The 9,676-nt window shown below is 37.7% G+C and overlaps 2 protein-coding genes across 2 annotated transcripts; one reads left to right on the forward strand and one right to left on the reverse strand.

Moving 5' to 3' along the window:
* The first annotated feature begins 4,184 nt into the window (after window positions 1-4,184).
* On the forward strand, window positions 4,185-5,111 carry LOC108087100. The gene is made up of 2 exons (XM_017184282.1): window positions 4,185-4,452; window positions 4,532-5,111. The coding sequence occupies exons 1-2, from the start codon at window positions 4,286-4,288 to the stop codon at window positions 4,722-4,724; spliced, it is 360 nt and encodes a 119-aa protein (XP_017039771.1). The 5' UTR covers window positions 4,185-4,285; the 3' UTR covers window positions 4,725-5,111.
* A 2,886-nt stretch (window positions 5,112-7,997) lies between these two features.
* Window positions 7,998-9,322, reverse strand: LOC108087103 (zinc finger protein 184). The gene is made up of 3 exons (XM_017184285.1): window positions 9,184-9,322; window positions 8,486-9,122; window positions 7,998-8,231 (listed from the first exon to the last, which is right to left on the reverse strand). Exons 1-3 carry the CDS (start codon window positions 9,257-9,259, stop codon window positions 8,072-8,074), a joined length of 873 nt encoding a protein of 290 aa, XP_017039774.1. The 5' UTR covers window positions 9,260-9,322; the 3' UTR covers window positions 7,998-8,071.
* Window positions 9,323-9,676: the final 354 nt, after the last annotated feature.

Consider the following 9,676-nt stretch of genomic DNA (forward strand, 5'->3'; position numbering starts at 1 on the left):
CTTTTAAAATCTGAGCCCAAATATGTACATAATTACATAAAGACAATTTCATAAAATGTATTTAAAGTATGTAGTAGGAGGTAAATATATTTAGGACCCACTGTATAATACATATTTGAGACTTTACTTAGCCTATTTCGTTTCTTAGTTATTTTTAAAGAATATTTAAAATATATTTGTGATACTTTAATTCTCCCAAAAAAAATGCTTAGAAAAAATGTTTACACTTTTGAGGCAAGTAATCGATTTTCTTGCAGTGTAGAGCTCCTGTCTGTCCACGGGCATATAATGAAGTTTCGCAATCTCGCTGCAGCCGTGTGGGGATGAGCGACTTTCCCAGCTTCTCTGTGTGGGTGTGGCTGAGTTTTCCCGTGGAGAGTGTGTGTGTGTGTGTGTGTGTGTGACTGGGCGAGGAGCTCAAGTGTGATTACATGGGCCATGTTCGTTGGCATCGAGTGTTTGTGGCATAATATTATTGTTTTTGTGCTCGCGTGTGAAATCAAACTCAATGCAAGGCAATGCGATGCATTGGCAAGAGGATTAAAAGGATACGCCAGGAATAGGAGCAGGGACTTTGGGGACATTGGGGAATGGGGGACAGGAGCGAAGTGCACGTGCATAACGTTCGAGGATTGTTCGACCTCCATTGTGGCGCCCACTTTCCCTCTAACTTTTCCATTTTCCTCACTGCAGTCGATTTCGCAGTTATCTGCAGTTCGATCCGACAGCTTGTAAGTGTAAACAGATACGTAAAACCTTGGGTTATTATTACAGAAGTAACATTGACTTTGAGAATTCGCTGCAGGTGAAAATGAGAGTGCTTGATAAAATATTACTTTTTGGTAATTAAATACTTATATATATTTTAATAAGCCTGATATTGCGTAAAAGGTATTTCTACTTACCTTAGCCTTACCAGTACAAACTTAAATCCATTAAATTAGACCAAAAGATACTACTCAAGGTGTTAGTTGCTAATGATTCTATTAAGCAGAGTATCCTCTTTCCGCCCAATATCATAATCCCTCATCCTGGGCATAATTGAGACCTAAACTTCCTGTAGGTGCTGCCAACGAAACCGAAACCATAACGAGTCTCATCATCACTGTCGGTTGTCGGCAGCTTCCTTTCAGCTTCCCAAAGGGCGGATCAGGCCACAAGGTTCACGCCCTGTGGAAGGGGCACAACTCCTGCAGACTCACTCGATGGCATCTGTTTCAGCAGTTGCCACAAAAACACCCGGGAACGAAAACAAAAACAAAAACAATAACAACCGAAAGAGCAACAAGGCTAACTTCAAGGAACCATACTACAGTTATTTGACTTTTAACTTTTATTGCTTTATGTAGTTTAGATAAACGTTTGCGGCATGCCATAAATATGCAGCATGTTGGACCACAGCGAAGAAAACAAATAGCACCAGCAACAACCGGCAAAAACAAGGGAATTCCAAAGGGATCCCGGTCAAAACTAAAAAACAACTAGGGTCATAAAAGTACCTAAACAACAGATACTCTATCGCAGACTACAAAGATCTCTCTGAAACGCAGTAACAAAAATATCATAAACACATAAAGTAAGCACTAAATAAAATATTGTATTAGGTGAAGTTTTAATAAATTCCTTAATATATAAGTGAGTGACCGATTAAAAAAGCATGTTTCACTTATGAGGTTCAAAATAAAGTGTTCTCTGAAAAATATCCACTTTATATTAAGTTCATAATTCTCAAAGAAAGTGTAAAATCATTTCAACTGGAAAAAATAGTGGTAAGTGGGGAGTTGAAGCTGAACTCCACGCTTGTCTGCTGATGGCCTTCGATGATAGACAATCGGCAGCCAGACAAATGGACGAAATGGGGGCAGACGGTCTAAACTATTTCTGATTTATGCTGTAAGTTACAATCGGCAACTTGCAACAGGGAACTTATGAACTCGCCACCTCTGCACTTGACTTCCTGGCCCCGACATTGTCTTGCGGCAATTTGTCGAGTATTCCCAAACTCCGCTATCCACGCTCCATATGAGTCTTCAAGTTGAACGTTACTTTCTTTCTGGCCGAAACTTTAAGCAGTGAAAGTTTTAATTAATTTCACACGCCCGAACTTAACTTTCGCATCTAATTACACGAGAAAGGTGTAAATAAGGGGGTGGTTTAGTGGGTGAATGGGTGGATAGGTTGTGCGTTGGGTGGTTGGGGGTAATGTGTCTGTGGCCAACCATCATTATCGCGAGTATCATAAAATGCTGAAAGCAAAAGGCAAACAAACAGCAGCTGCAGCCACAAAGTATGCAACACGTTCTCTTGCGATAAAAGGGTGGCTTGTGGCGAAAAATGGGGATTGGGGATAGATGCTCGAAATATCTGGCAAAAAGCAAACAAACGTCGGCTGTAACATGCGGGCCTGAAATTATACAGCTTAATATTACAAGATTCAGTTTAAAGGGGAAATCATCCTTCAGTTGATAAAGAATATTGTGTGGGCCGATTATTCAACTCAGTCACATTACTGCGACATTATCATTATCAGAATCTTTGTGGATGTCCTACGTTAAAAGCATCAATCCACAAAGTATCTAGTGCATTTGCACATTTCGGATGCATTTGAAAATCCGCTTAAATGGCAACCAAAACGAAACGAACCAAACCAAACCACGTACGCCTCGAATCGACAAAGGATTTCCCACTCCTTTGATTCGAGCACACCTCCGACATGGAGTCAAACACCTGCGAAATTGAATGAGAAATATCCATTCCGAGTGCGTTGTGTGTATTTTCCGGGTTTGCCAGTGAGTTGTTGTTGCGCTTTCAAACTTACTCCCACCGCAGAGCCTCCCTCCCCCAACTCCCACGATTATTTCAGAGCCCCGAACATAGTTGGCTAAAAACAATTTTATTTCATCGGAAGAATTTTGAGCAATACAAAAGGATTTTCAATCCATGAACTGCGAATGCATTCCTCGATTTTTTTTGTCTTTCAAAAAAATTTCAATTCACTTGCCTTTGTCGAAAATATTTTTCAGCACCTTTAAGTTATTTTAAGCCACCCAAAAAATACAACTTCTATGGAAGAATTGGATCTTTCCTTCTTATTGAGTCAACGCTACTTCTATGTGAATCTTGAATATTTTGCTTAAGCTGAAATTTAACTTTAATTAAAAGCCCTCTTAAATATGTGGCATCTTTACTTAACGAAAGCGAAAAAAACTACACAAGCATCTATTTTTATGCTGCGAAATTTAAAATGAAAAGCAAACTTTGCTCATCAGACTGAAGGAGTACGGAATGCGGCGTACGAGGTGTTGTTGTGATTTGGCATATATCTATTTTTGTGCTGGTTGTTTTTGGTCTATACTCCATCATAAAGCATCAAATGTCAGGAGCAGTCGCAGTCAACAACAACGCACAATTTCAAAGTTTGAATTGAGTTGCGTCTGGACTCCACGTTCCACTTGGAGTTCTATATGTTGGTCTACCAGTTTTGTTTGCAATCGTCGGGGTTAGTCTCCAGATTCTCCAGCCCCTTGGGATCATCATCAGCGGAATGGAACAAGAAGAAAAAAAAATTATGTGATGGGAATTCAGCGCCTTACATGAGTCATTAAAGCTTTTGCTTATCCACCAACTTGTGAATGTAAATCACGAATATATACTACATACATATAAGGGCACTAGAATGTAAAGCTTTTGCACTACATATTTCATATTTTGTTTACTGTTTACAATAATTTACAATTTATCATAAGGGAAGCTTAAATGTGAGGCTTCGTTTACAATTAAATTAGAAGTCAGACGAAAGCTCAAGTCGCTTTGGGTAATAAAAATGTGAGATTTATATTAAGAATTGAGAATATAAGAATATTATTGAAAGAAAACAAAATTGATAAAAATAAACTTTTTACATTGAGCCTAAATACTTACTTTTTTACTTTTCAAATAAATTAAAAATATACAACTGAAATAGAAACTTGTGTTTTACACTGTTTTATATTTAAGTATTTTAAGTTTATATTTATTATTTTTTTATGATTATAAAAAATGTATTTGTGAATATAAAATCATAAATTGCATTATATTTTTTTGAGTGCAAGTGATAAGAAAATTGCCATTTATGAGCAAAATACATTTTTCGGCATCTTATTGTTTAGTTTTAATTCTACTCTCGTTGTTCATTGATCGTCGTTTGCGTCATGGATTGGAACACAATTTTAGAACTTTTCAATCCCTTGGAAATCAACCTCTTTCTGTTGATACCTTTTGGAGTTGCGGTTTCGCTGGTGTCGCTATGCTTTTGCTATCACTGCCATCAGTGTGTTCGCGATCGTCGAAGGGCTCGGATCGAAAAGCGGGTACTTCCGCTGCCTCTTACTCGATTATCGATCACTCCGATTTCGATAGTGGACAGCACCAAGTTAATTCACAGCCGCAACAGCTCGGAATACTACTAAAAAAGTTTGTGGCCTTTTAAGTTTATCAATTATAAACTATTATCGTGAATTGTATAGTGAAGTAAAAGAGATTTATCTTTTAGCCAGTGCCATACGATGACTGATGCCCAAATATATCTCTCCTATTTTATATGCGGACCAGTGTTCGCGGTAATGTTGTTTGTGTATTTCTACTACTGCTATCTGAATGTCCGCGAGTGTCAAAGATCGCGAGGGAGGGAGTTTACAACCCCTTCACTCGACGATAACTCGGAGGAAAGAGTCCAAGTCTATTGACAAAGCGCTTAAGGCTCAGCTAAATAGTATAGTGAATCATTGCACGGAAAGAAATAGTACTTAATAAGTTTATGTAAGAATATACACTTCAAGTTATTGGTATAATTAAACTCACATCATTTGAAAAGAACATTTTGTAATCTGCCTAAAAGTTTAAACTTATTTAAGTTTGTATAAATAAGTGGATATATTTGGATATGCAGTTTGTTTTTTATAATCAAGGCGAGCTTTCATATCTTTTTATTATATATAGGTACATATAGCTTTTTGCATTCAAGCTATATTTTTTTAAACAATAAAAAAATTTGCTTTTTGACCAAAAACTGTTAAAATTGATATATATAGAACAGTAAAGTGTTATAAATAAAATAATTTAAACAAATAAAATCCCTATACGGTTTATTACTATCCGCATTTATTAAAAACTTTATACACTTTTTATGTGGGACTGTAAAACTGCTAGTCATTCCCTTTGTTTACAAAATCTGTTATGAATCATTTATTCTGTATCTCAATACCACCGTTTTTATTTGTCTTCTTGATCGCTTCCACGGAAAATGTTGGGTGTTATGTGTCCCCTGGCCCACTAATAAAATACTTGATGAGTTCACGGCAAGTACGAAGTACCTTTAAATACAGCTTAAGGCAAGAACGTGATGTGTGTGGATGTGTGTGTTTTTGGTTAAGAGTATCCGGCTGTTGTGCTCCTGCTGGTTGCTTACGACGGGCCATAAATTTAGCCAAAAACTTGGCTATGCATCTTCGCTGACGTTTCCTTTCACGACCTGCAAAATTTAGAGCTGCACGGCGGTTTTGATGGCCCTCAGTGGCAGGACGAGATGCGCTAATAAATGACAATTTCATTCGCTTTCGGGCCAAGAAGTTGTCCCACGTAATAAGAAAAATAAAACTAACTGAATTGAGACGGCAAATAACTGAAATTTTTACTTAAGAAAGCTGCAATTTTGCGATAGTTCAAAAAGCTCAAAATATGAGGATTAATATTGATAACTAATTGGCATTGAAAATTATTTTTTCTGTGTATGAAAAGGAAATAAGAAAATTAAATTCATAAATTGTAAACGTGACATTGAGCTCCAAAGATTCTTGCTTTTGTATACTCAGCAAAAAATGTAACACACTGTATACAAATTATTTGTTCCTACTCGTCAACTATAATTTGCAGCGTAAGTTATTTTGCTAAGGCAAATTATTCTGAACTAAAAATGGTTTTATTTTTACTTTTTTGTCATACTCCTCCAAAGCTAGAATAGCAAATGCAAATCCAATTGAATTAGTCAACTTTATTTGCTCATCATTTTGGGTAACTTTTAAGCGACAGATAGCCATGCATATATATTCTTTATTATGGGACCCATTCAGCCAATGACTACCACTGCTGCTGACTCCCTTCTAGCCAAATTGAAACGCTAAAATAATTTACGGCTCAACTGACCAGCTTCGGTTGCTCCTTCGGTTGCAGCAGCAGTGTCCTGCCATCTCCTTGATGGCTGGCACGTTAAATGCCATCGAAATGCTCCCAGTTGGAAAATTAGTTTAAAAATACGTTCGTACGGCAAAGGATGTCTTGCATCCTGTGGCTGTCGCTCATCTCATACCCTAGTAACTGGTATTACAATTTGCTCAAAGAAGTTGGTAAACTTTTACAAATTGATAAATTTATTATTACCATAACCAGAAAACTGTAATCTTTAACTTATTTCAGCTTGACGCCCTTTGTTTTGCATAGTAAAAAAAACCTTTAAAAATACTTCAAAGCATTTTACTGATTATAAAAGTTTATAACTGAAATGTGAAAATAATCCTATTCCAAGAGTATTTCGAATGTCTGGAAAACCCTTTCTCTTTTTTTGTGTTTTTGTGCAGAAGCACGCGACTTGCGTTCATGGTGGCGTAAAAATTCACTTAGTTCAACTTCACGCCCACCCTCCTTATTTTAGCCAAGTTATCCGGAGAGAAGCGACAGAAAAAAAAACAAGGAGCAAGAAAATTCGGAAGACTTCTGCCCAATAAAATGCTCATGTTTTACAATTTTATTAGGTGACGCGAGCTCATCAAATATTTAAATAAAACGATACATTTGCCGCTCCTTTTTCATTGTTCGCTGCGTTTAAGTAATTGGGTTTTTAGTGGACAGACATACACGTGTTTTACATTGAGAGAGGGGGTCCTTAAATCATTCCCTGTTTATCTGGCGACCATAAATAAAGGCATTAGCCGTCGTCCTTCCTTCGAATTGCATCGAACTGTTTGCATTGCGACCGTGCCACTTGGCCGTGCAGCTGCTGCCGCCAAATGTGGGATTTACACTGCGGCCGGGGTTAACCGCAATCGAAGTCGTCTCCTTAAAGAGATAAAGGGGCTCCGATCTGCATCCCCCCTCCTCCGACCTGCTCATTAATCGTCCAAAAGAGGTGTGGGTGGGTGCCAAAGGATTTGGGCCAGGCACCCAAAAATTAAAACAACCTTTAAGGAAGTTCTCGTTTACCATGAGTTGTTTTTAAATTTTGTTTATTGTTTAAAACAGATGAAATAAAATAATTACAAAATAATGAACAAATTTTTAAACTAAATTTACATATACGTAGTACTTAATTTAACGGTAAGTACTTTTTAATTTTTAGAAATTTTATTAATAATTTATATCCAAAAAAGTAACTAAGAAGTACATTTATGTAAAGATGGTTTATTCTCAGTGCACTTTTATTGGCATTGTTTGATTTAAATCCCGAGCGAAGTACTTTTGCGCTTGGAACTTTTAAGGATTGGACCAATCGACGATTAGGCGGCGGAGACACTCCTCGGGAAAATGTTTTGGCTGCCCAAAGAAACGGTTCTCGTCCCGAAAACCATCCAACCCACCGCCTTGTCGCACTTTGTTTGCTAATGAGCCAATTTAGTTGCATTGAACGCAATTGCATCGGTTTGGTGTGTGTGTGTCTGTGTGTGTGGGTGTGTGTCTTTGAGTGTGTGTGCGTTTGGTCTGGGCACCGATACTTGAAACTTGGCCAATACGTTTGGGCCAACTGACGTTCTGAGGCGGAGGCGCATTGCTTTGAAATGTTAAGTGGATGTGCTGCCATGAGAAAATGGCTGCTTTATCAGTAATGGGTACTAAACTTGGTTGTGCTACCTTAATATCAACCTAAAGGCTTTAAAGCAGAAGTAAATGCCATCTGATTGATAAGCTTTAATAACTAATACGATAAATACGAATTAATTTGACTGAAAATAGATTAGCTCATTAGTGTGTGTACTGAAAGGATTGTAATATTTATTTACCATAATTACAGTTTAAAATTACATAACAACGATATAGTTTGAACCTAGAACTTCTTGTGCATAATGGACATCAGGTATTTGCGACAGGCGTCCATCGAGTGGCGATTCAGGTAACATATCTGGCTGAAATACTTGCCGCACTGTCCACACTGGTGCTCCCAATCGTGATGTCCCATTGTGCGCTGATGAGTGCAAAGATTGGAGCTGCAAGTAATTACCGAATTTAAACTTCTAAAGATTAGATGAATAAAATAACAAGAATCTACAATCCCAATATAATAGATCTTATCGAGATCTTGATGTTGATGAGCCTGGTCAAGCATGTATTTAACTTATGGAGTAGCAAGTGCTTCGTTCTTTACTTACATTTAACAAGTTAAGGGTATACCAATTGTAAAAGTATTTCAAAACAACATTTATAAATTTTTTATTTTTTTTTTAAGTTTAGAGGTACTCACCGGTCGGCAAAGGACTTCCGGCAACTCCTTTCCGGACAAACGAAAGGTCTTTCGCCTGTGTGAGTCCTTATGTGGGCAATGAGCATCCAGGAGTGATCGAACTTCTTGACACACTTATTGCATTCAAACTGCTCGCCTAGTTTTCTAAAACGCCTTTTTACTGCGTGCTTTTTTACTTGCGGTGGCGGTTCCACAATAATTGGTGGTATAGACACTTTGGTTAAAAGTATTCTTGTAGTAATCAATTTCGACCGAGCTTTATTATCCTTGCCGCAATTACTGTTTGCAGGTTCGAGCAAGACCGTAATGATACCAATTCGAGCACCCTTTTTGGTTTTGGGCAACGAATCAATATCTTGACCAGGCATTATCAGTTCCCAGATGGTATGACTGACCAAGTTAAGCTCTGAACTCGGTTGATGAGCCATCAGTTGAATGCCCAACCGCTCCTCCATTTCCCTTCTGACCACAATTGATACTTCATTACCGTATCGCCAATCACTGCTGGGTTCCTCAACACCATAATGATATGTAAACTTTGAGTTGGTTTTAGGTTCAGCTCTTGCTATAGTCCTTGTGTTGTTATTAGTTTTTGGTCGTGGCATCGGTGGCAAGTTGGGTATGGCCCGAAAAAACGCTGAGTCATCAAAATTTTATCATTTAAAAGGTTAAGTTTAAGAATTAAAGCCTTTTCTTACCTTCATAGCGTTCGTAGAAGCGCTCCTGCTTGCCATTATAGCGATCCGATAAAAAGCTGCGGAAAATGTTCGGCATGATTTCTGAATTCACCTTACTACTGAGCTGTCGGAAAATTTCCTTGATTTTGCAGGCTCTGAAAAGTCAGTCAGTCAGCTACAGACTGGGTTGCTTTGACTTCGATTGTAGCTGCCTAATTGATTGGAAATTACACTTTAAGGAGCCTACAACACTTAGAAAAAACAAATAGTGTTGTAAAATAAGCTTTAAGTTTGGTTATATTTTAGATTTGATTAAAACATTCTATGCTTAATGGAAAAAATTAAAAAAAAAAGTTAAATTCAAGTGTCCTGCAAACTTGTGTGTACACATCGATTTCAATCGCCTTGTAAGACAAATTTAAGCCAATGGTTTTGACCAGCATCGGCGAAGTAAAGATCCAACTTTAAAGAACCTGGCCATCAGTCAATGCCTTCATCGGAAAACTCAAGACGG

The sequence above is a fragment of the Drosophila ficusphila genome, unplaced genomic scaffold (assembly GCF_018152265.1).
Source record: "Drosophila ficusphila isolate 14025-0441.05 unplaced genomic scaffold, ASM1815226v1 contig_791, whole genome shotgun sequence".
Lineage (NCBI taxonomy): Eukaryota > Metazoa > Arthropoda > Insecta > Diptera > Drosophilidae > Drosophila > Drosophila ficusphila.